The 26123-nt window shown below is 46.0% G+C and overlaps 2 protein-coding genes across 6 annotated transcripts; both read right to left on the reverse strand.

Annotated features, from left to right (window-relative positions):
- Positions 1–16: 16 nt before the first annotated feature.
- Positions 17–15503, reverse strand: ampd3b (adenosine monophosphate deaminase 3b). 4 transcript variants are annotated; one of them, XM_086209761.1, is made up of 19 exons: positions 15438–15503; positions 14292–14428; positions 14122–14198; positions 13074–13152; positions 11962–12030; positions 8809–9031; positions 8492–8669; positions 7143–7308; positions 6513–6732; positions 6295–6424; positions 5928–6122; positions 5426–5557; positions 3690–3853; positions 2982–3108; positions 2444–2607; positions 2233–2353; positions 1721–1894; positions 1120–1230; positions 17–1035 (listed from the first exon to the last, which is right to left on the reverse strand). In XM_086209761.1, the coding sequence occupies exons 5-19, from the start codon at positions 12017–12019 to the stop codon at positions 862–864; spliced, it is 2337 nt and encodes a 778-aa protein (XP_086065887.1). In that variant the 5' UTR covers positions 12020–12030; positions 13074–13152; positions 14122–14198; positions 14292–14428; positions 15438–15503; the 3' UTR covers positions 17–861. The 4 variants fall into 4 exon arrangements, with proteins under 4 accessions (XP_086065887.1, XP_086065889.1, XP_086065886.1 ...); XM_086209763.1 differs by lacking the exon at positions 15438–15503 and having other exon boundaries at positions 11962–12025; positions 14292–14551; XM_086209760.1 differs by lacking the exon at positions 15438–15503 and having other exon boundaries at positions 14292–14551.
- A 465-nt stretch (positions 15504–15968) lies between these two features.
- On the reverse strand, positions 15969–18872 carry admb (adrenomedullin b). Of its 2 annotated transcripts, XM_086207912.1 has the most exons (4): positions 18770–18872; positions 18346–18461; positions 17815–17919; positions 15970–17643 (listed from the first exon to the last, which is right to left on the reverse strand). In XM_086207912.1, exons 2-4 carry the CDS (start codon positions 18447–18449, stop codon positions 17361–17363), a joined length of 492 nt encoding a protein of 163 aa, XP_086064038.1. In that variant the 5' UTR covers positions 18450–18461; positions 18770–18872; the 3' UTR covers positions 15970–17360. The 2 variants fall into 2 exon arrangements, with proteins under 2 accessions (XP_086064039.1, XP_086064038.1); XM_086207913.1 differs by lacking the exon at positions 18770–18872 and having other exon boundaries at positions 15969–17643; positions 18346–18458.
- Positions 18873–26123: the final 7251 nt, after the last annotated feature.

Raw genomic sequence — 26123 nt, forward strand, 5'->3', positions numbered from 1 at the left:
GGAAAAAAAATCCCGCACAAACGTTCTTGGAGTCTTTATTAATGTTACATATCAGTCCTTTGAAAAACAACACGTTTAAAAAAAATAATTTTTAGTCTTTTACATTGTTGAGTTGATGGGTTTATACTTTCAACCAAATATTCTCCTGAAACGAGTCAAAGGCTGGGCTGAATCCACATGCCAGCACCTTCGTAGGTTTTCTGTTCTTGTTAATCCAATTGTGAAATTAGCATCAGAAAAATGTTGGATTTGAAATTAAGAATCAGGTGAAGGTGATAATGTTTGATGTGTGAGCGTTAATGGACCTTTTTTGTGTGGAGGACGGAGGTTAAGAGCACGGGTTAAAAGCACAAAACAACTCAAAAACCATCAGAATGTCAAGTTTGTCGTGTTTCAATGTTGGACTGAATTTGGTGAAGTGGTGGTGGTGAAGTGGTGGCAGGCTGACTTCTGAACATGCTCAAATTACACTCGCAGACGACTCGACATCATAACAGCTGTAAAAATAACACTGGTTTTCGGTGAAAACCCTTCTACGTGGTGCCGATGGCGTCCGTGCTGCAGGTTCTGGAGCTGACGCTCTGGTATGTCTGGATCCAGAAGTGAATCGCAGACAGAAAATTCCCTTCCATTCCAGTGCAATGAGGTACAGAGTGATTGGAAAAGTTCATTGGTTCAATATAAAACACCGTCAAGCGAGTCGCAGCTTATTTGGCACCAAAGACGACACTAAATTATATCAACTCACTGTTTTGATTCATAAGAAAAAAATGTAAAAAACAAATCAACGGACAAAACAGAAAGTAATAAATACAGGCCGCCTTCTCGCCGAGGACCTGGTCAGGTGCAGTTCCTGGCGAGTTACTCGTCTGTGGTCGTTCCCTCCACTTTCACCGCATCCACCAGGAAGCTCAGCTCATTGCACAGCGTCTCGTGGCGGTACGCCATGCGGATTTGTGCCACGTTCGTCCTGTGGATGTCATTGCCCTCCGGTCCGTCCTGCAGGTAGTTTGAACCAATGAAGTGCTTCTTCTCCTGTGGGTGGGAGAGTACAACACGTGTGGGCGGGATGATGCACACGGTGGGAGTTTTTGTCAGGCCCAGAAGCGGAGTTCTTACCTGATGTGAGAGGCCGCTCTGCAGCACGCTGTTCCTGGCTATCTCACACAAATCGCAGGTGCTGAGCTTCCACAGCTGGGCTGCGATGGCGTATTCCTCCATCAGAGCTTCCTGATGGACACAAATGGTACCGTATCGAGGGGAATGTACATTTTAGGAGGCACTAGAGCGACAGCATGGATTTGTTGCATTAATATTGATGATTGTGTGATGCATATTTTCACACCGTTTCCAACATTCTCCCCATCCTCCATGTTGACGGTCCTGGGGACGCATCTTAGTATTTACACAACTCTGTACTTTTAAAGGTACTGATGAAATTACACGGGTACTAGCAAGTACTTTCAGGGTAGAACCCTCGACTTGAGTGCACCTGGCTGAGCAGAGTCTACGAAAGACAGAACGACATCGGGCCTGACACACCGGGGGGGGGGGGGGGGGGGGGGGGCCTGAGCTCCCAATTGTGGGTTCCACTTTTTGAAAGGTGTACTGTGATTTGAGTCGTGAAGTATTTAACATACTTCACGACTCCAAGTATTTCCATATAAAATGGCTTTAGACTTATAGTTTAAAAAAACTGCAGTAGTATTGGCTGCAGTACCTTTGTGTAGTGGAACTGCATGGGGTCGTCAGTGGACAGCGACACACACAGGCCTTTCTGAAGGAACTCTCGCAGCGGGTTCTTGGAGTACTGCAGGAACAAGCTGTTGTTGCTCAGAGGGGACATGGCTATGGGCACCTGGGCCAGGTAGTACAGGTACTGCAAAACTGGACTCTGGGGAGGAGAGGACGGAGTATTACTACAAGATTCTTTTGGAAACAAAACAGTGAATGCAACACAGGAAGCCACCAAGAGAAAATGAAGAGCAGACAAATTTAGGTGTATTAAAAAAAAATGACAGTTTGCAAGCTGAGAATTTCAAGCTTATCTGTGGCTCTTATTCTCAAAAAGTAGAAGAATTTCTCAACCTGTGCTTAAGAGAACCACCAAACCACCTGCGCTGGTTTGTCAGCGTCAGTGATTATGACTTTGGTACGGAACGATCAGCCATCAGCGCCTCCCAATGACGACGTTCAGGACACTTTGCGCATCGGATGCTGACGGGACCTCACCTTCTTGAGGTTGAGGCCGTGGGAGATGTTGTCTGCCGTGAGGAAGGCGGTGACCAGGTGGGTGATGGAGCCGGCCTCGCCGCAGTGGGGACGGAACTGGAAGGTGTTCAGACCACGTTCCCTGAGGTAGGACAGAGACCGGAGTCATAGGTGCGGCATTTCATTCGGAGCATCTTTGCATTCCAATCGCTCGATCTACATGTGGACGTACTTGCGCAGGTTGTTGAGCACCATGATGTTGGCGTACATGTAGAACAGGTAGTAGGTGTAGGGAGGGTTATCGTCTGAGGTCCACGAGTCGGGCTTCGGGCTTTTGTAAGAGAACATGTGGTTGCTGTGTTTGGACTCGTCATCAACGCTGTCAAACCCCGTCACCTACAGAGAGAACCAGGATGAGACAGCAGCTCGTTTAGGACATCCATGACACGACACAACTTAAGTCTGGTGAATGAGAGGGAGAAAACATCAGGGACGCCTGCGAATTCAGAGGTACCTCAAATCATCCTCACGAGGGGAAGAGTTACTTCAGGGTTGCTGTATTGTAGTGTATGATTCGAATCTAGGTGTCCCTAATAAATTGGCTCTGATGTGCATCGACTCATCAGTGCAACACGTCCTGTAGTCTCACTTCGTTTTGGTTGTGTTTGTCTTCTGCTGTGCTGGAAAGTGTTGCTAAACATCACCGCATGTTCCCGGAGCCAAAATGAAAAGGTTTTCATGTGTTACAGTTTATTCATAAAAGTACTTACATATTTCAAGAATACATGTAGCGCCGGGTGCTTTTGTGGATTGACTGTGGCCTCAAACAGGGGAAGGAAAATGTTCTCCAGCATTTTGGCGAAGTGCGGTATGAGTTTCTTTGACCTGAAAATGTCACTGCAAAACACAGGAACTTACATAAGCTCATCTCCTCGTGTAAACAAAGCGATTGTAGAATTCCTTCGCTCATTCAGAACAGCATATCGAGTGATGTAATATAATTTTGTCTAACTTGATTAAGTTTTATGGAATTTGTTTGAGTTATTTTAAAACCTAAAAAAAAAGAAAAAAAAGAAGAAGTTTTGGGGACTCTGACGTTAGAAAGAATGGAAAATCTAAAAGGAGGAGTTCAAGCGATACTTCAGCTTCGTGTTTTTGTCATTGAAGCACTCAGAAACAGGCATCTAGAGCTCCCAAAGACGCGTTTCTCTCCTGGTGACACTGGCTCTTACTGCGTTCTGGAGTCACAGAGAAGTCGCCATGAGCTCAGGACACCGACTGGTGAGAGCTTGGAAGACAAAAGACACTTTTCTGGTGATGCATCGCTTTGCAAGATCCCAAACATCCTTGTTACACTCGTTTCCACTGAAGTAAAATTGCATTTACGTGATTAAATAAACATCGACTGGAAGTTCGTCACTGTGTATTCATGTGAAAAACCAATGAAACAGGAATGTTCACGCTGTCTCGTGACTCACTAGATTCTGGGAACTTGGATCATCCACCTGATGTTGGGCGAGTGGACCTTATGCTGGATGAACCAGTTTGCCAGACCCTCCCACTCACTGGCAGAGCGGCCGTAGATTGACAGACGAGGCTCAGCATGTTGGTACTTACTCTCCTCCAAGTCCTTAGCGACTTCCTGAAACGGACGCCAACACACAGGAAGTTGGTGATGTTTACTGATAAGGCAGAACGGAAAACTGCTCGTACAGATAGTGACTTCTGTTTGTTTCTACACACCAACAAAGCAGATGCACAAGATGTGAGTACTTCACATTACTGATAGAAACCTGATGAAACCTGTGAGTTGCAGCTGATCAAGTCAAGTCAGTTTCATTTGTACGGCGCCAAATCCCAACCAAAGTTCCCTCCAAGTAGAGCAGGTCCAGCACCTCCCTCCTTCTATGAACCCCCACCCAACAATCCTCCATCAGCAGCACATCCTGCAACAGCAGCCACCAGAACCTTCCTTTACCAGCAGGAAGGTGGAGCAGATCCAGGATCAGTGGGGACGGAGAGAGAGAGCAGGAGAGCAGGACAGGGACAAAGACAGAGAATGGAGGAGGACAGAGAGACAGAAGGAGAGAGAGGGACAGAGATAAAGAGGGAGAGACAGGAGGAGAGACTGATGGACAGACGGGGACGTGAGCAGGTGGAGCTACGGGTAGCAGCTGGAGCCTCTTCAGGTCTGGAGCCTCCTCCTCCAGCAGCAGCAGTCAGGCAACTAAAACACTGAACTGCTGCCTGACAGCCTTTCAAGTATCACCAAGTGTTTCGAGGTCAAAGTTGGACAAAAAGGTTTCGACCTAAAGAAGAATATTGGGTGACATTTTAGGAGCACTGAAATGAGCTGATTCTTTTATTTTGAATGAATAAGACTTCCTGTGAGCACGCACACCAGGGGCCTGAATGAGAACCACGTTTCGGTGGTTGCTTCGGTTTCGAAGTCAAAGTTTTTTTTGTGGTCCAGAGACAAAACACGAAACCCGCTTTATTGTTCCTCTGTTCACTTCTACATCCAAACTGTTGAACTGATTTTCTTCACAATCGGTTCGAAGTCAGAGGGAACGTGAGGCACCAGCCAAGGAGGGATCCAGTAGATCAGATCCAAATCAAAAGGGGTGGATCCAGGACTTCTCAAACCCTTTTTAAAATGTGTTTGTTTAGCAGGATATCTCAAGAACGAGCGGGCAGATTTTGATACGATTTTGGTGAAAAATGGATAAAGTAGATACAGGAAAAGGGGATGAATTTGGGATTGTAGCTCCTGGATACTGAGGCCGCTGGCAGCTCGGGATGAAATCAAGGTGAGTAGAATGCATGAAAATACACCGGACTGCAGAGAGGGAGCTCTGGAACGGCTTCCTTTGTTTGTCTAAAAGTTGTTTTCTCATCAACGGAGAACGCTTGATTTTCAGCTGCTGTAAAAACAGTTTTCCTCATTGCTCCGCCTCGTGCGGATCGTTCTCCGGCTAAAAAGGCCGCGGGAGCCTGGCGTTGCCCTTCACGCTTATCTGTTTGTAGTCCGGCTGTCTCAAACGGGCAAGCAAATTTGATGACCTCTGAACTGTTACACCCCTGAACACCCGCCATCATCGAGGCTAATCAGCTCCCCACTTGAACACAACCAGACCCATTCAGACCAGATCAAAGAGAAGATCAGAGAGCGGGATCTGCCAGGGCGCCATTCATGCTTGAACTCCTACTTCACCTTGATGAGGCGTGCGAAGTACTCTCCTTTGATGTAGTTGTCTGATTTCAGGAAAATCTCTCGCAGCTCGCTGGCTCCCACCGGGTTGTATTTGGAGTTGAACTTGTCAAAGCGATGAAATGTTTGTCTTCCCTGGGAGAGTCATTCGTGAGAGCGGGTGAATCAATCTCATCTACGGATGATCACATTCTCATTCCAACTAAGTGACTGTATTGATTATTTTCAGGCTACATGAGCAGGACTTTGCGTGGAACTTATGAAATGATTGATTAATACCATATGAAATGCATGAACAACCCGTAATTACATCCTCATGTCAACAAATACAGGTTGGTGAAATGTGCTGCAGACTTCTTAGAATGACAAATTAATTCTTTGCAGGCACACAGTCATTATGTGATTACCTCAAGGACATTGTCTTTTTAGGTAAATAACAGAAGGTAAACCTGATGTCACCCTCAGCAGTACAGCAGGAATGTGAGCGTCATCGGTTTGTTCTTACGGCGTGCACGTCCAGCGAGTCCACGGTGAGGTCGTAGGGGTCCATGTTGAGGCTCTTGAAGACTTGTTTGAGTGTAATCTTCTGGCCTCCTTTCTCCAGGACCACGCGATCCGCTTCCGTGTGGTATGTGGTCTTAATAAACTTCAGCAAGTGCTTCTGGTTCATGCAGGCGGCAGCGTGTATATGTGTGTCCACCTGTGTTTGACGCCATACAAACAGAGCAGGACTTTAATGGACACGTTGCAAAACAGTCAGAAACCCGTGTTTATTTGCACTGAAGCTGCTGGAATAACAAAGAAGCTCTGCTGTAGCGAGGAGGCTCGTCAGCCGACAGCTCGTTTAAACCGCCGGATGCGGGTAAACCGACCTTTCTGACGTTGTAGAAGTCTCTGTGCGGGACGCTTTTCAGCTCCTTGAGCTCAGCCATTTCATTCAGCATCTCATGAAGGTAGAATTTAGACGCCAAGAAGTTCAGTCGTCTGTGACAGTAGGTTTTCCTGCATGGCAACACAACACAAAGACCATCAGGAGGGAAAAGATAATGTCTCCTTCTCCATTTTAGCTCAGTGACGCTCAAAGACGTACGTTGGGCCATCAGCTATCATGGCCAGGACGTGGCTCAGGTCTATGGCGAAGGTTTCCAGGTCCGGGTACGGGAGGCTGTGTGGCCGCTGCTGTTTCAGGGCCTCGGCGTTGTCGTACACGTGAACTATTCCCTCCTTCATCTGTAGCTCGTAGTTCAAGTTCTCAGGAATCCCCTCCATGGAGTAGGGGTCCTCGCCCTCACTGGGGAACGGCCAGATATCTGCGAATGACGACAGTGAGGTCAACAAGACAGCGATCGCAGACCTTCAGATGAACAGAGGATAAAAGTCCTGCTCGTTTTAAAGAATCTGAACAGGCCGAGTCTTCTGCTCTCTCAAGTGCTTGGTGAGTACGGCGCATGTTTATGGATCATTTGCTGTGTGTGTGTGAGGGTGTGTGTGAGACGAGGACTCAAGCTGCACCTAAGTTGCACTTATTAATGTCGCTGTCATGCGCATCCTTCCACACCTGTCGGTGGGCGTGGCCACGGAGATACTGCAGCAGCGTAAGCAAACGACCGCTTTGAAGAAACCATCTGAATCACTCACGTAATGATGAGTCAGCAAACATGTCGAAGGTGAACTCAGCTGCACCAGTTTGTACCGGAGGATTAAGGCTTAATTCTTCTACCTGGCAAGATCTCATCCTCCTCTCGCCACTTCTCATTCTGTGTGCTGCAGAGGAAGCGAGCGATGGTCCTGGGAAAGCGGTGGTAGGCCAGTCTGGCGTATTTTTCCCGGATGAACAGAGCTTTTAGGAGACTTTGGGCTGCCTGCTCATAATCTTCCACAGTGATCTGGAAATATCATAAAAAATACAAATTCAAAGAGGTGACCATTTGACCGTGGGTCCAGGTATCTTTGACACTTCGTGCTGTGGTTCTGGGACGCCCTTAAATTAACCTCTGCTTGGTTTTGCCTTGTGCCTGGTGAAAGGTCACGTTTAGCCCACATCGTGAGGCACCCGGCTCCCCTCACGGCTCTAACAGCAGATCACATTTCAACATTTTTGAAGGACTGATTCCTGTCTTCGCCCGGGATGAAAAGCTGCTGACAGCACAGACTGTGACATCCACCTCCAAGTGGTGAAATTCAGCAGAGTTCAATCTAAAGTTCAGCTTAGATTCATTTTAGAATTCCATCATCCATCCATCATCCATCCATCCACCCATTTTCTACAGCTTATCCTGTTCAGGGTGGTGGGGGTGGAGCCTATCCCAGCAGCCTTCCCCCTGGACAGGTCACCAGTCCATGGCAGGGCCAACACATAGAGACAGACAACCATTGGCTCTCCCAGCCACGCCTACGGTCAATTTAGAGTCTGGATTAACCTGGTCCCTCTTGATGTCTTTGGACTGTGGAGGAAGCTGGAGTACCAGAGAGAACCCAGCAGGAACAGGGACAACATGGAGACTCACCCAGAAAGACCCCGTGCTGCAGCCGGGGCTCCACCCACAACCGTCTTGCTGGGGGGCCACAGGGAGGACCACTGCTCCCCCGTGCCGCCAGTTTAGAATTCACCAGAAAAAAAAAGCTGAACTATAACTAGTCTTTCCGTCACTTGAACTCATTAAGACATTTTACTGGTGTCGCCAAAATACAGAAAACAACAGCCACATGTTTTCTGTCTCCTAATGGAGACAAACTACTAACAACAACTAACGTGTCCAAAACGTCTGTTTACCATGTGAGTGACCAGCTGGCTCAGACACTTGAACTTCCTCATGGTTGCATCAAACTGTCAGGGTTTTTGTTTTTTGCTTCTAACTGCTGGATGAAGAAGCCTTGGATTATGTTTTTGACAGTTTGTTGGTAGCTTCATGCTGGATATATGCGGCTGGTGTTTTTTCTGAAAGGCAAATTGCGCTGCCATCACTTGGATATTAAAGCTGCTAAGAATGTTTACACCGGCCCAAGCCTTGCTCAGAGAAGTGAGGCGGCCACGAGCTCTGAATGTGCTGGAGCAGGGATCATGTTTACCCCGGCGCAGTAGTCCCCACTTATAGTAACCCTCTGGAAGTCTGGGAAACTCTCTGAAAAGACGGGTTCAGGTGTGATCGGGGAGAGAATCGGAGACGTCACAGACAGGTTCCAGTCATTGCTGGCAGGAATCTGCAAAGACACCGACTGGGAACGCTTCATCATGAAATTCTTCTTCCTAGTGACACACAAAGAGGAGGAGACAACATGTCAACTCTCAAAGCTGCCAGAGGCCCACCGCCAAGAGCTGTGGGACATTGCTCGAGGATGTAGGATGCAGGAAGAGCCATATTTGATCAGAAATGTTCACGTGATACCGTTTAGCGGACTCCTGAGACTGCTGCTCCGCCAGCTCCTTTTGCAGCGCACGTTCCCTGTCCTCATGCAGGCCGATGGGACAGTCCTCCGGCACGGTGAACAGCGCCAGAGCATCCTTGGTGTCTTCCTCCTTCAGGGCGGAGGCGAACACTTTCTCTGCTAGCAGACGCACCTTCTCATCCACTTGGCTCATAGACATTTTTGGGAAAAGCCGTGGCATCTCTGAGGAGTTGAGAGAAGTTTGAGTGAGTGCTGCGTGTCAAAGTGCCTCTCAGAAGAAGCCTCTGGGTGGAGGACAAGCAATAACGTCACTCCTGCGTCTGACCTCTCGCTATAATTCACCTGGCAAACGGGATGAAATACGGCAGCGCTCAAAGGAGAAATAACATTTTGTTTGTCGTGGCTGTAAACACGAATTCCAGAGAGATGAATATGAGATCTATGACCACCGAGTGAGACGCGTAAGGAGGCTGCAGGAGGGGAGCAGCTGAGCACGTTTTGCAACTCTGCATCTTACACACACCAGTAAACATGTCTTGAGTGGCAGCTTGTGTTTCAGACAAGTGAGAGTAAACAGAATGATTGCTGAGCTGGTGAGAGACTGAAAAAGTGACCTCATCACCTCGAGGTCACTTTTTCTTCAAACTTCCAAGATTTCTTGGAAAGGAACTCAACAGAGAAACACGAACACACATCGTCCTGGAGGTTCCTTCTACGTGTGATATTGCTGCTGTATAATTCGTAATTTGGTATTGATGGAGGGAAATGTAAGCAGACAGCTAACTGTCGGGGTCTGGCTGCTTAACTAGTGCTGCATTTTGAATAAAAAAAAACTTTAAAATGATTTTTATCTTCAATTTACAACTCAAATTTCAGAAAAACTACCATCTGTGCCTGCAGGGATGCGTTTTATCCACAGAGGAGCTGGAAGTGAGATTGGCAGGACGCCCAGTTTGTGCTGCGAGGGAAAGGAGCGACGGGCCTCTGTTACTAGCATCCCATCATTTTGGTTCTCAGGGCTTCTTTTGGTGGGAAAACAGCCACGTTTATTTGGACTGACCCAGTCCTCTCGCATAGCCATGACATGAACTATTTCTATTTTAAACTTGCTAGTCTGTGAATCCTGATTTCGATCCAACTCTGTACGGTACATCGGGCTTGTTTTTAAATAGCGTTGTCGACTTGCTAAATCCCTCTGGCTGCTCTCTGGACCTCATGTCATCACCAGCAGCACCAGTGGAACTGGATCAGTCCCAGAACCTGAGTAGGGATCTGGGCCGTCTCTGTTCATCAAGGACCCTTTTACTTCCGTCACAGGTGACACATCTTCGTTTCCTGGTTAGCATGTTTCGGAAGCTGTCCTTCATTTCGAGCGCCTCAGCACGTGCGCTCGCTCTCTCTCTCTCTCTCTCACACACACACACACACACACACACACACACACACACACACACACTCTCTCTCTCTCTCTCTCTCCAGAGCAACAGCTGAGCAGCGTTAGCAGTGACCTTGACCTACATCCTCCAGATAGAAACCCGATCCACTCAGAGCATGCTTGGAGATCTTTTAACACATTAAATACAACAACAACAACAACAACAACAACAACAACATGTTGTTGTTGTTGTTTCAAAGAATAAGAATATACCTTTTATGTGGCTACAATTCCACAAAAAGACAAATATCAAATTAAAAAGACCCACTCTTTGTTTTACATTTCACCTCCTGGCTGTTAGATTTAAACACAGCGAGTCGGAGAAGTGGCTTTCCATCAGAGTAACTTCATAAACCGTTAACTGCACATGGCTTGTATTCATACGTGACCTCCTTACCTTCTGCAGCGACTTGAGCCATGTTTGGTTGCCTCAGTCTCGGCCTGGCGAGTCAGGGGAACAACTTTATCTGCTTCAGCTTTTCCTCAAGTCTTCCTATGTGCCTGCCACTCGATGTCAGGTCTCACCCAAGTACTTCTAAGTGCCGCTGAGACCTCTTGATACAGAGGTCCTGTGTGCGTCTGTCTCGGATGTGCGGCTGCTCCGACTGCCACCGGGAGGCTTTGCTCCTCTGCTTACATGGTTGGCTGTCTGTATGTTTAATGCAGCTGCCAGTTGTTGCTGTCTGGAGTGTCCCTCCATCTCTATTTTAGGGTGTTGAGAATGTCATGGCAACAAGGCCTGCTAATACAAGCTGGTATGTCACAAGTGGCTGCGAACATGTGCACGTCTATCTTTGAGATGGAGCAAAAACGGGCAATCGACTCTATAGGTGTTGCGAAAATGCTGGGAAACGCTTAATTATTCCAAGTAACTTTAAGTAATTTTTAAAAATGAAAATACAATAGCATGTAATGGTTTATTCAGCCCCAGTCAGCTTTCTACAGCAAACAAAAGTCTGTTAACGAGCTTGCTTCGTTAACCGGGGAAGGGATTGGCACCAATCTGGTTATGGCGTGATATCAGATTAACTGTGTCTCTTGTGGAAGTAGTTTACTCCGGCAGAAGCTGGCTGTGGTGTAGACAGGTGACTGTGAGATCAACGTAGCTCTTTATAACACCTGTCGCCACAGAAAAACTGAAGGGAATTTGTACCAATTTTGTCTTCTGACAGAGAAAAAGGAAGACAAGACTTAAAGCTGCAGTTTGGGGGGGGGGGTTTGGGTGTTGTTGTCAGGCTGTGAAACCTCTGTGGAAAACCAGATGAACCTGTTTGCGTGTGAAAGGCATTAACATCGAATACATCTGCAAAAACAGACCCACGGGAAATAAAAACACATGACATCAGGTTCTCTGAACAGGAGCGTTAGGCTGGACGACTGCATTGTCATGTGTAGACCTCACTAAGCTCCATCATACACTGCTGTTTGTTCTTGTCATGAGAACTCAGTTACCGTTGTGACCGCACGACACACTTGGTGCAAATGCAACCAGACGTTAGCATGCTACTGCTAATTAAACTCCAGTATTATTTAACTTTTTGTATCTATGAGCGGACACAAACCTCAGTCAAACCCCTCTAGACTCTGTGTCCAGCCGCTGTTGTGTCTGGTGAATTGAGTTCTTATTTCAAGATACAGCCCACAGACCTTCAGACTAACAGCCTGGCCTTGTAATGGCACAGTTAATGAATATTTGTATGGACCTGCGTTAACTCACCTTTCCCAAAGCAGGGCGTAGACTGCTGCTTGTAAAGGGGCGTCTCCCTTCTCCGCATGTTGACCTGTACTGAGGAGAGAAGAAAAGAACCGTGATGAACATCAGGCGGATAACAGTGCAACGACAATTTATGAGTTATAAGGAACAAAGTTCCCTCACTTTCAAGACTACCAGCCAGAAACCTTAGTTTTCAGAGGGAAGGAACTGTTAAAGGGATAGTTTGGCCGCTTTTGGAGCCTCTGCATATTTGCTTGTGTTATTGCAGCATCCGGAGACAAAAGTGAGCGTGAGGTCAGTGGGGTCGCGCTCCTGCACGTTCTGTGTGCTCACTAAAATGCACATCGTGAGCCCTGAGCAGGAAATCTCAGTGAACCTCAGTCAGCCTCCACATATGGGAGCACGAACCCGCTGACCTCACAGTTGTTTTTTGGCCAAGGTCCCAGAGTTACTATGGGCGACAGCCTGACGGTGCCAAGCAAGAACTCTGATCCACATCATCACCGGTAGGTAGCAAACAGGGCGAGACTTCCCCTCCCACAGCGTCCGCACTGGGGACTGAAAGCGAGATCAAAAGGCCTTTTCATGAATTCATTTTGTTTCAGGATGATCTTTGAGATGAAAATTGATTTTCACTTTAACTTTGTTGGTTACACAGAACTGCACTCACTCACTTTGTTCTCTGTCACAACTGAGAGTGGGGAAGTTTCCAACAAACCACTGAAGCGTGGTGCACACGCAGCCCCGCCTCCTCTCAGTCAGCAGTCGCACCAACGTCGGAATTTTAGCCTCACTTTAATTTTCAGCTCCTATTTACCATCTGGTGACGAGAGCAATGCCTTTCTGATGTGAAACCCTCATCCGCGACCAGCTGAGATGCAGCACTGTCAATCAGATCTAACTTTAGAACATGAGTCGGTGTGGGGCCTCAAAGGTTTGGGCTCACGTGTTTTTGGAGGTTAGAACAAGTGAAATCAGTCCGGAGGTCATCAGAAGAAGATTATCATACCTACAGGCCCTGGCGGGGGGTCCCAAAGACCGTCACTGCTGTATTTTCAGAGAGTAACTGACATGAAGTCAACTGTATGGAACTACAGGATCGTCTCATCCCTCACCAGTGTTTACTGTAGGCTTCCTCCTCCAGCGATGGTTGTTTACTCAGAGAAGTTGTTCTTTGGTTCTTGCGGCTTGGGCCTGACATGAAGACAGTGTGAGGAACACAACACAACTCTAGATGAACCTGTGAAACTACAGCCTCCTTCATGTGACAGCGTCAGATGTTCGTCTGATAATAGACGAGATTAAGACGATGTTTCTGAGCTCAAAATGAGTCGAAGGCATTTGCAGGTACAAAGCTGAACGTGAGATGCACTGTTGCTTCTAAGGTTTCCTGTTTCGTTGCCGGGCAAACGCTGCTGTGCACACAGCCGCCCATTGCAACACTAAGTGACACTGCTGTTTCTAATGACTTCTCAGTGTACCGTTGTGGTATGTTGAGGTATTTCCTCAAATGTAAAGAAAGTAAAAATGTCACAGCAGTGGCGAGACAGATTACGTGAGGTGTGTCAGAGGTACGGATATTCTCTGCAGGGATGCGCTGGCTGTAACTCAGGGTGTCACGGACTTGAGGACCTCTGGGAAAGGCACGTTGCTGCTTGTTGCAGCTCTGAGGAAATGCCTGCACAGAAAGTCCTGCAAGATAAGGAATGTACAGAGAACCAGCGATGCGTGCGCTCCGACCAGGACGAGCCTCTCTAAATGTGTTCCTGTTACTCTCATGGCCATAAATACCATGATTGTGATGGCTATCATTCATCCCACGGGTACCGTCGTCGTATACATTTTGATTACTCGTTTCCACATTTTGTAGAAAGAAATAACTTGAAATTAACACTTTGCAGAGATGTGCCTCTGTTTTTTTCAGGTATGGGAGGGGAAAAAAATCTGTTTCCCGTGACAAAAAGTAAGAACAGAAACATCTTTCCTGAATCCGAATCAGCCTCCTGATATATCTTTGTTATGTATCCTGCTGTTACTGCTCCCTAAAACCATCCAATCACCATCCACTTCAACATGAAAGAACCTTTCCAGCAGGATAATGCAGCAGCACAGCTTTAAATTTGATCAGTTCTGATACTTTCTCCTCATCTCGCACATTCTTACCTGTGTTATATTTAGAGGCTGTAACTGGCACAGTTTGGGATGAAATTATGGGAGGAAACAGGAGCACGACAACACATCTAGACAGAATAGAGGGGACAGAAGGAGATGCAGCCAGAACGCCTGCGAAATTAAAACATTTGAAACCCCTTTCAGATCAGCAGTGTACTTACAGTTTGCAGGGCCGTGGGCGAGACCGTCTGGTGCTGTGGAGACCCTTATTAGGTGACAGACAGAAGACCAGCCCTCGTCCTGCCTGCCGTCAGTTCACGCTTTCACTGCCAGGCTGAAGCAAGAGCAAACCTGTTTTCTTCAGGAGAGGTGCAGGTCAGAGTCATGTCAAAAAAAAAACAACAAAAAAAATTCTCCAGGAAGTGAACTTATTCATTGTTTTAAAGGAAGTGCAGGAGGAACTTTGTATACACACTGTCAGTTCTGTATGTCAAGCATGAGTGCTATTTACAGACCACACCCTCTTTGTTTACTCAAGCGGCTCTTTGAGCTCACTCTATAAGGAATGCGTACAAAAACCGTAGATTCGGACCTTGGTTCAATTTAATTCATGGATGTACATACATGGGATGAATCAATAATCAATAAATGAAGCTTTTATAAAAGGGGAGGGCACTTTAACTTCCTACGATGGGAAATAGTTCTACAGATATTCTTGTTTTCCAATCTTAGTTTTCCTGCTGTTGAGACATTCGTCTGACTCAGTGGGTCTCCTGATATTAAAAAATCCTAAAAAGAATCCATGATGTAAACCACTGAGGTGATTTCTGTCCACTGAGATTGAAAAACAAACAAACTTGTCAACTATTACTTTTCTAAAGTTGTACGTTTTTGGCTGACCAATAGTATGAGTTGTAAAAAGAGCAACAGTATTAGTTGGTACATTTATGTTGTCACCTCCACCAAGGAGTTCATGTTCTGGATGGTGACAGGTTTGCACATCAGCGGTTGGTCATAGCACCACCTGGTGGCAACAAGTGATGTCATGGATGTTTCAGACGTATGTCTCCCAGCAGGTCAGCCTGATCTATCTTGAATTTGAACAGAATCCAGTTAAAGCGAGACTACTGCTGTACCAAAGGAGTCATTTCTGCCTTGTTAGTACTCACTAATCCATGTGTGGAGCTCACAACATCTTTTCTCCCTCCTGCTTGACTTCTTTGTGTCAGCAGAATGCAGAAAGAGCCACTTCCATTTAGCCTGAGGCTAAAGGCTACTGGCGGCTAACAACGGCTACAGCCACAAAATAACAACCAAACTGTTCAAAAACGTCCCTTCACAAACTCTCATCATCTGGTACAACGCACAATTTCTTTCTCCTGTCGTATGCTCGGACGTCAACAAACAAAAAGCAGAACACACTGTTACACCTGTGGCTTTGCGCTACCATGAACGAGCGCTACACACACATACATTTAGCTTGTTAGCCTGCTAACGATCGCTAACTAGCACTCAACCTAAAACGCAGCAGCGGCTCTGCAGGATGTGATAAGCGTTGCTTGCATTTGGTCATAAAACAAAGCATCTCTACGTTTTCCAGAAGATTTACTCAGTATTCTTTGAGACATTTGCAGGCACGATTGATGTTCATCTTTTTATAATATAGTTGGTAGACGTAGGCACGTTTCAGCATTGACCACAGTGGAGGACCCAACATGTGGGCCCTCCTAGACATATTGGTGATAAAGTGACACCACGCTTCCATATCATTAAGGAAAAGAGACATTTATGACAGAAAAATACAATTTCTTGCACTTTATTCCTTCTGGAGCCCTTTAGTTGATCCATTTATTCAATGCGCAAAGTTTTAATGCCAGAATGAAAACTACATTCATGGTGAATTCTGATTTCCGGCCCGTGTGACCACTCTGCAAACTTTCAGGTCAAATTCCATCATGATTTGTAGCAGAATGCGATTCTCTGTTCTGTCATTAATCAAAAAGGGGGATTTTGTCTTTGCCAAAAGATAAATAATTCTGTTGAAATGCCGTGATTACACAACTCCAGGAACATGTCTTTAATTCCACGTTCGTAGACAGTGCAGCTGATAAAGGTGTCATATATAGAATGGAATGCACTATATTTCCAGCACTCACATCATTCAGCGACAATTTGAAAAGCGTCATGTTTAATATCAGGACACCAAGTAACAAAAAAGTTGGTTCAAGTTCGTCATCATGATACATTCTTTCATTTATTACTGAGACTGCCAGATGAGATCTACATACAATTCAAGTGACGTCAGCTGAATTATGAGAAAATTACAATTTAACACATTCAAATGAAGAAGCGGATAAATGCCAGCACTGCGAGGTGTTTAGAGGGGAAACACACAGGAAGCTGCACTGCTTTCTAAAGAGCATTTCCTTCCACGTCACCTGCTGGGAAGCTAGATGGCAGCACAAGACCGCCATCGGCTGCTCAGTTCTTCAAGCAGGGAGAAGTTCTCCGTCTGTTTCAAACAACTGCCCTCAAGGTTTGGGATGTGGCTTTTTTCCCCCCAGGTATAAACCATGAACTGCCTTGAAAGCCCCTCTCCCATAATTCATATTAATAAGGTATAACACATATCTCAAAGATAAAGATACACATGAAAACTACTGACAGGATACATCAAGTACTTCACTGAAGTTACAAATCAAAAGCGGCATGTTACATTACGTATGTTCTTGGCTGTATAAAAATATAGCTGTATGATAGGATTCAATATAAGGTGTCTTTATATTTCCTTATATATATACAAGCTGATAAATACACTTTTAACTATGCTCAGAATATATATTTATGAATTGCAGTTCACAAGCAGTTCATTCCGTTCCAGGTCCTTTTGGGGAGGATCCTAAATGTGAGGGTCCAGCGATGTCAGCTCCTTTGGAAGAAAAACATCCCCCCGTCTTGGCCTTGGCTCCTTCTCAGTCCGTAGCATTTCGCAGAGGGTCTTCAGGAATTGGCTCACAAGCTCACCTGCCAAGCTCATGTTGGAAGCTGAGGAAGACACAGGCATTCCTGTCAAGTCCCAGACGTCTGATTTGAATTGATCCATAAATCGTGCTCTTGTTCAGACACTGAAACCTGCAGCTCACACTGTCTCTGGTATTAAGGTGCTGCCTGTCATCCCGAGTGGCCCCAGCAAAGCTTCCTCTGACTGGCTGTTTGGCTGTAGAAGCCACTGTTCTGCATATGTGGTGGTAAATCTAAAAGACTGAGGGGACTTATCTTCATCTCTTGTCTTAGGCCACTGTGCATTTGTGTCGGCTGACTCGCTGACCAGCCGCAGCGCTTCTTCTTTGTCTGTCTCTCCGCAAGGCGAGCTGGGTGGCATCCAGGAGCGAGCGGCGTCTACGCCCGTAGCCACTTGAGCTGAGCTTAATTGGAGGGGCACTGGCCTCTTTCTGCTTGTTGGTTTGAATCTGGTGCAGTTGGTGCAGCAGGTCATGGTAGGAGCAGGTGAACAGGAAGCAGCCGGAGGTTTTGGATGATGCTGATCTCTTGGATCTGATGTTCAGTCCAAAACTGTAAAAAGGAGATGCTCTCTTTTTAGACGGTGTTGAAATGGGATCAATAAACCGCGTCTAAACACGATCAAGAGGTTTTCGATGAGAACATTAACAAGCTGAGCTTTGAACTCTCAAGCAGCATCTGTGACACCATCAAGTGAATCATAAAAGCGGCTTTTCATTTTACCTTAATGAAGGCGACCCGGCGTCTGCGCTCCCGTCGTGCTGCGGCCCGACACTGGCGTCACCGGCTGTGTCTCTCTTCACGTGGCTCTGTAGCCACACTCGGAACCTGCCGCGGAGCATGAGATGGGAGGAAATGATTCACACGCATTCAGATACTTCTGCATTCAAGACTACCACAAACATGAGATGATCTCATGCATGTGATGCCACTATAGATCAGACCATATTATGGGTAACAGGTTTTCTGGATTTCAACGAGCCAAAATGACGAGGGCGATAAATGATTCCATCAACATAACCTATCTTACATGCATAGGCTACAGCATGTATGTCTCAATCATCTGCCAGTGCCAGAACTACAATTCACACGCATATTTTTTTTCTCCCATTTGTTCTGGTTTAATAATCGGCGGTACTTATAGACGTGACTTAAACTTTCACATCTGTTTTGAATGTCAAAATAGACAATAATGAAGCTTTAACTGAGACTGAACACGATGTTCTCGCTGTGCTTGTTTGTCAGGCAGCTCACCTCTTTTTCAGGCTGGTGTTTAAGTCCCCCGTGGCACCTTTCACCAGTGGCAGGACGGTGGTGAAAACACAGCAGCAGATGACAGTGCGCAGCGTTAATCTCATTTTGGCTGGAAGCTGTTAGTGATAAAGAGGCAGGAATGATAATGAGGACGTCAGCTCTGGACCGCTGCCACAACCTGGCTGCTGATTGATAGGGTTTGCGTTTGTCGTGGCTTTAAATAGATTTATAGACTTCTATTTAGTTGCATAACAAAGTGGCACATCTGTTATTAAGTCACATCAAAACTGTCCTGTGAGAAAAGATCAGGGTGCACTACATCAGTAAAGTGAAAAGCTGCTCCAAAGTCATCTTAACTTTTATACTTGGAATTCTGTTTTCCAAATAATTTCTGATCTTAAGAATGATGGAGGAAGCCACTTACCTCAGGTTCTAGCTTGATGAAGAGAGCTGATGGTGCTCATCCAAGTGTCTGGTTTAGCAGAGTTAGTTGTGTGTTCCCAAGGCAGTAAGGAGTTTACTATGAGTTGAAGTCTGAAGTTTACACTGCTAACATGAGAGGCTTTATAGAGGGAGGGAGGGAGCTGTACCTGAATGCCAGACCCAGTGGGAGGGACTGTGGGACAGTTCATGTCAACCCCATGCACCCCACGTATAGATAGTCAGACCAGAAACACACACAGGAGACTCAGCAGTCCCCAGATCTCATGACTAATGCTTGCAGTGCAAAATCTGAGTGCAGTTTAATGCAGCAGCCTTCCCATGTGTCAGTTGTGTTCTGCTTGACTTTTGTGCGTTAACCCACTGACATCTCTTCCTCTGTGGTGATCTTTTTGACGTGTGAGTGAGAGTCTCTTATGAATCATGAGCCCTGTTTGTGTTCCATCTATTCAGGGTTGTAACGAACGCCTACACCTGCTTTAATCGCCGCATTAATTCTCCCAGGGACGTGTGTTTGTTCTCTTAATCGCTAAGTGCACTTAATTTAGCCCTGTTGTCATAGCAACTGCATGCACTGTCAAACTTTAAGGAGGGGAAGGAAACTGGTGGACCTCGGTACGAGCAGCGCTCGCACACTCCAGTAGTTTCTTCTGAGAACTCTAAATGAGGCAGTGAGTTTTGCATGCGTGAAGGTCAACGTGCATCAAGGTTTTCCACAACTGCGGCAGGTTCATTTTCTTTGGAGAGGATTTCTTTATCAAAAGTAGACAGTTTGAGGTGTGAACACGACACTGACAGCAGGAATGTGGAAGAGGCTTTTGCAGTGAAGTCAGAGCGCTTGCAGTGAGGCGCGGCGCGGCGCCACTTGACCTCATGCATATCTTTTTAAATGCTTTATGATTTGGTACTTGAGGGCACCTGATTGGGAATTAGGACTTTCTGGCTGTGCTCAAATACCCTGAGTTTCTAAGTTGAAATTAGGAGTCTTTCATCATGCTGATTTTCCTCATCTCGACATTCCGGGGTTGCAATTATTCCGCAGATTCTCTTTTCAGCGTGTTTCAGTTAAGTTTTGCTGCAGGAGAGATTTTGCGACGTCTCCATCTTTCCTCCACCTGTTTCAGTGGTGCACTGTTTGTCTATTCGAACCTCTCGGAGCTCTTTGGCTTCAGACGCAGTGCTGCTGCTGGAGTTGTGCCGTACAAAAATATCTTCTTTTTTTTTGGAGCTTCAACTTGGAAATTGGAATTAGAGCGAGGTACTGGTTTAAAAGACACTCTGTCCGCTCTGGCCACCTCGCACCCTTCGTGGTGAATTATTGTGTTGCTGGCTTGACAAAATGCTGTTTAAAAAAAAAAAAAAAAACCTAGAAAGCAGTTATTTATTTTTATTTACTTCACCTAAAAGATCATTTCGACTAATTGTTCTCAGCTGTTTATTTGTTTGTGTTGATCTGCAGCCTGAAAGATTCATTTTGTGAGACGTCACTCTGAATTGTATTTATAGATTTTTTTTATTTTTTTTTTTAACCACAGAGAAACGACGTGTTTAAACATCCTGCTTGGAATATTTCTTTGGTGACAGTCATTAGGACGGTTGTACGGCGCGGGAGGCGTTCTGACCACAGGAACCACCCATGTAGGACTTCCTTCAGGGCCATTTTTAGGGAAGAAATGTGCAACATCTGGGAGACGGTTACTTGGAAAACCCAGTGGGGTTCGATGCTGGTTGATTACTCACAAGCTCCCTTAAAGTGATACTTCACCCAATAGTTGTATTTTCCATTTCAAAATACACACAAACAAGTGTCTTGAGCTCCCCCCCCCCTCCCCCCTATTGCTGTAGTGACTACAGAATGCAGAAAGAGCCAGTCACATACTGTGTATGTAGCCTGAAGCTAATGGTGACTGATGGCTAACAACAGCTAAACAGCCCAAAAATCTCAGTTTAAAACCTTTGTTATCATCCAAGTCTTCTTTGTACAGCTGCACGCTCAATAATATCCATTAAGACTCTGATTTGAGATTAAAAAAGCAGTATTGGCTGATATTTCATTTTAGAACCTAGAAAGCCCCCCTCATGTGCTGGAACCTCCAGGAAAAGGTTCGCTTGGATGGCAATTCCTAAAACTCACCCAGCGGTTATGTTCCCGCCTTTGCAAGCAGAGCCTGTCTCATCTCTGGCAAAGCGGGGCATGACTCTACAAGGCCTGTCTGGATTTGCGTTTCTGGCACATGCAGCATTGCATAGAGTCTCATAGCGCCGGTTCATATGCGCCTGTCTGTTCAGGTCGCCGAGCTAATCGTTGCTAAACAATCAACTGAAACTGGTTTCATATTAGTCACTTGCTTTGCCATAACAACTGTAGGGACGAGAACAATAGCGGGACTGCCAGCAGCTGAAGATTCAGAACAACTAGCTTAGCAGTTAAGCCTGCTGTGGTTTGCAGCTCTGTAGGTGTAATATAGCCAAACTAGCAACCCCTGAACTTTTGAGTGCACCTGTATTCTGATCATTGTGGTAAAATGGGATGAAGCGCTGCCATGGACAGTTAATGATGAGAAAATGTGACTGAAGAAAAACAACTTTTAGCCCCCCCCCCCCCCCCCCCCCCAAAAACCCAAACCATCAGGCTTCTCATCCAGAAGATCAAACTCAATGAACGGCAACAACAAGAGTGCTAAAGCACACAAGCACAGGTGCTCCCTCCTTTCTGACTGGAAACGAAGAACCTGAGATAGGACAGTTGGAATTCTTGATCTGAGCTCAGACACGTTCATCAGCTGACTTGAGGCTTCGCTGCTCCTCTGTACGTGTAAATCTGGGTGACTCTAACAGCTCAGGTATGTTGTCACGCCTCCGTTGGGGGTCTGACCTCCTGCTCTTTGGTTGCAGACACAGACTGAACACACTGTCTTTTAAATCAAACCATGCCATCTTAAGCAATAATGTCTTAACAAGTGTTATACACAGTAACTCCTACCGAGTCTACGAATGAGCAGTCGACAATGAGGGGAACGTTCAACGAATGTAGTCAACACGAACATGAGTGACAGTCGCAGGAGAGAAAAAGACTGGAACGATTATTTACCAGGCCATTAATTCCTCTCACCTATCAGCCAGCAGCCACTGGAGGGAATCCAACACTCAACAGCACCGTCAAACTGACAAATTAGCAAATTAGCTAGAAGACAAAGCGTCTCTCATCAGTGATTCGCTGAGACAGCACAGCTGGACAGCAACATTCCAAAGGTTTTAATCAGTAAAATAGAATCAGACATCATACACTCCCGATCACACCTCCGCAAAAGTCCACCATCTACCAACGCAGTCGTCGGGGCCGCGGAGCAAATGAAGCGTTTCAGCTCAAAGGAGGACATCAGGTTGATTAGGAAAAACGCTTATCTGCAACTCTGAAGCCAGCAAAAGAACCAGGAACAGCTGCGAGTTACTTGCTCGTTCCTTTAGACATACAAATACGTATGAATATGAATTCATTTCTTTTAATGAGATGGATTGACAAAGCCTGATTTCATCTTTTTGACCTTTGCTCAACATCTTTGGACTCCAACTTGTGTTGACCTGCCCGCAGCTGCTGCCTTTCCAGTGTGTGTCACAGCCGGCGATAGCTCATCCTCATCGTGTCCGTAGGCTACGAGCAGTTGTTCCGATGTCAGGTTTGTTTTGATTCCATGATATATTCTAACAAAGGCCACTGGCACACGCGGGGTCAATACAACCAGAGTAGTCATGCGCTGGGTGAGTTGAATAGAAGCGCCGCGTGTCGTCACATTGCATCAACACTTAACTTTTCACAGGCAAAATGGTGACTCAGTGATCCGTGTTTTAACATGCTCCCAATGATTCCATTTCTCGTGCTGTAGAATTATATTTTTCCAAAACACAGTGTACTCACGATGATCCAAATCTGTCTGAACACCTATGGCTTTGATAAAGAGTTTCTGTATCCGTATCAGAAGGCCAAGATCTTTTTTTGGCTCCAATTGTTGCCTGCAAGAATAGCTTTTACATTACGCATGCAAGACGTCAAAGAGATGTGGTGTTTGCGGTGCCCTATGAAATCCACTTTAATTTTTTCCAGATTCTGTTTTATTTTTTTCCCCTAAATTCCATGTTTTCCATTTTAATTTTTCTCAATTCTGTGTTTTACGGTTTAAGCACTTTTTTTTTTTTATCAGAAAGAATGTCCAATCGTGTGGTGGAGGAATACAGTTTCAACAGATGTGTAAGGACTGTGGCCTGAAATAATCCCTCACATGTTGTTGAGGCATCATCATGTGTGAGATTAAGAGGAACCATGACATTGATTGAGCTGATCTGACGACAGCAGGGCTTAAACTGCAATTTGCTCGCCTTCCCACCACCACGGCAGAGCCACTAAGCAGCCGCTGGGGTGGCCATCGTTAGGGTTTCATCCTTTAGGACTCAAATTAAGAGTCATGTTCATCACTGATTGATCCGCTGATTCCTGTCATGATGGATCTTTAAGTGTTTTGATCTATAAATGTCATGTAAATGGAAAGAAAATTTGAAAAAAAAAAAAAAGAAGCTCATTAGAAAGGCGGCCCGGTGGAGCAGTGGTCCTCACCGTGGCCCCCAGCAAGAAGGTTGTGGGTGGAGCCCCGGCTGCAGCACGGGGTCTTTCTGGGTGAGTCTCCATGTTCTCCCTGTTCCTGCTGGGTTCTCTCTGGTACTCCAGCTTCCTCCACAGTCCAAAGACATCAAGAGGGACCAGGTTAATCCAGACTCTAAATTGACCGTAGGCGTGGCTGGGAGAGCCAATGGTTGTCTGTCTCTATGTGTTGGCCCTGCCATGGACTGGTGACCTGTCCAGGGGGAAGGCTGCTGGGATAGGCTCCACCCCCACCACTCTGAACAGGAGAAGGAAGATGGAAGCTCATTAAAAATTCCGAGAGCCCAAAGTGATGCGTTCAAATTGCCTCCTGTCCAACCAACGGTAGAAAACTCTTGGTTTTCTGTCGGGTATGAAAACAACAACCAGAGTTCTGAACCAAAATTTGTGCTTGAAAAAAAAAAAAACTTGAGACGAAGAAGGGATGATCAGAAGTGTTGGGGAATTTCTTTACCTCCATTCATCGTTTTTAATGGTTGCAGTTTTATTACGGTTTATTAATCTTGTCCACATCGGGCTGTTCTGGTTAGATTTCAATATTTTAAGTATTATCAAGTATCAATAAATTCAGAAGGCATTTAAAGTGGATTTTTTCATATCAAACATTTTATTCCTCAGTGAATTTTAGAACGTAGGAAGAAGTCAGTATCTTAGAGGTATTTTTTAGTATATTAATACTGGCCTGACCGGGTCTTTGCTCATTATCTGTTGTTTATGATGCGGAAACAATGTGGTGAATAAAAGACTGATTAGCATTTCCAAATGTTTGGGAAAACAGGGGGAAAAAAACGTTCTTTTATAAAGAAAATAAATGAAGTTCACCTCAGCGTGTGCCCAACGCGAATATCCCATCAACTTGTTTCACACCTGTCAGCATCTGTAACGACTGCGCTCACGTTCCTGCAGATGCTGTGATAGTCTGGGTTTGGCAGCGGCGTCATGTGATACCGTCTGAGTTCCCTGCAGCACGAATGCTGATTGGACTGCAGGTATGTTGTGCATCAAGTCTTTTGACCACGTGAAGAACACGAGGATCGATTAGTGGGTCCCCGTGTTGGATCTGACGGTCGCTTCGACAGTTTCCTGGATGAGAAGGAGTTCGACCCTCTGCCCCTCTGACGGCGCCACGTGTTGCTCTGCCTCCGGCTGCAGCTGCACATACCTGCTACACGTATGTCTGGCAAAGCTACATGTGAATCTGTGATTGATTTCCACTGCCAGAGGTCAGTAGAGCGCAACGTGAGCTCAACGTTGGCCGCCACCCATCACGGGATATTATTAGATACCTGGTGTCTATTTATAGTTCCTTACTTCCTCCTGTGTTTTTATTTATTTATAAGGTTTTAGGATTTTATTGACTACCAAAGTTGTCTTCATGGGTCTGAGAGAGGGAACATTTTGGAAATTTACTGAGATAAACGCTTGTCTGAATGAACATTCCTCCGGGTTCCTTTCACAACAATGGAAAATCACGGTGTGTGTTGTCTTCCTTGGAAAAATACAGGATCAGATTTTTACTACGAACAGTCGAACAGGATCGGTCTGCCTGAAGGAAAGATGAAGTTCTATGTGTCCCTGGCTAATTTGGTCTGAGAGGAGGAACGGATCCCTTCTTTCAGACCATCCCTTCATCACCGTCCACCCCTGATTACTACTGTCGTGGTGTCATCGTGATTTTGAACATCGCCTCATGCCTGAAACACACGGCGATGCAGCTGTGGACGCGGCGAGTCGCTGTGGTCATGAATCGTTGCGTCACCTGGAGCTGCTACACTGATGTCTGGTCCTGGCGGACCTTTTTTCACTTATTTCTTTTCTGAGCAGGTGATGATGCCGTCTTCCACGTATTTTATAAACGACACCGTCTCTGCTGAAATGCTCCATTTGTGCCTGAGCAGGCGGAGCCAATGTGGCTGCTGAAACCTCAGCCATGCGCCGCCGATGCGAAGCCTCGCCGCCTCTCCGCTGTGGGTCTGGAGCTAAAGGTCCCTCAGGAGTGGCGGACCAAGGTTATGAGGGTTGACAGGAGCTCTCCAAGGTCCTGAAGCAACACCAAGGGCCAGCTGTTATAAATTCCAGGTGTTTCAGACAGAAAAAAAGGTTGCATATTAAATATTTATGGAGCTGCTTTTGTCGTTGAGTGGGTTCGAGTGAGCCGCTCGGACTGACACGAGGTAAAAAGCAAGTCATGACAGACGACAGGTAACGTCGTCATCCCAAAGCAAAAAAAAAAAATGCAATCGTTTCAGTTTTAAGGGCATTTTTATGTTCATGATGCTGCGATTGCAAATAATGCATCTAAGTTGAGGCGCAACATTCCCGTTTCCATGAATCCTCACTTTTTTCCCCCTCTTTTTTGTGTTTTCCAGAGAGCGTGGACGGAGCCCCACATCAGCTCTCGAGACGGCCCCTGCATGCTTAAGGCCGTTTAGGAGCCGTACACATGTAACCTATAGAGAAGCACTTGTAGGCCAAGCCAGAGCAAAAGAGACGGAACAAATTGGATCTCTGAGCGTAAAGCGTAACTAAAGCACGGGGCATCAAGCCAGCAACACATCATTAACAGCTCCGGCTTGGTTCTCTCTCATCAAATCATGAATGAGACATTTCCCTTACCTGTTCATTCCCTTCACTCTGCACAGCAGTGATTCTGTCAGGACATGTTTGACATCTGTCTCATGTT

This window comes from Aulostomus chinensis, chromosome 7, assembly GCF_037954235.1.
Source record: "Aulostomus chinensis isolate RoL2024-O1b breed Wild chromosome 7, RoL_Achi_v1.0, whole genome shotgun sequence".
NCBI lineage: Eukaryota > Metazoa > Chordata > Actinopteri > Syngnathiformes > Aulostomidae > Aulostomus > Aulostomus chinensis.

Coding starts and splice junctions, on each gene's coding strand:
- admb (XM_086207913.1), bottom strand. CDS start 18,449: ATGAGATTAACGCTGCGCACTGTCATCTGCTGCTGTGTTTTCACCACC. Junction 17,920..18,345: donor AACACCAGCCTGAAAAAGAG/GTGAGCTGCCTG, acceptor GCTCCGCGGCAG/GTTCCGAGTGTGGCTACAGA. Junction 17,644..17,814: donor GCCGGGTCGCCTTCATTAAG/GTAAAATGAAAA, acceptor TCCTTTTTACAG/TTTTGGACTGAACATCAGAT.
- ampd3b (XM_086209761.1), bottom strand. CDS start 12,019: ATGCGGAGAAGGGAGACGCCCCTTTACAAGCAGCAGTCTACGCCCTGC. Junction 3,854..5,425: donor ACTTCGCACGCCTCATCAAG/GTGAAGTAGGAG, acceptor CGTCCGTTTCAG/GAAGTCGCTAAGGACTTGGA. Junction 3,109..3,689: donor ATCCAAGTTCCCAGAATCTA/GTGAGTCACGAG, acceptor TGTGTTTTGCAG/TGACATTTTCAGGTCAAAGA.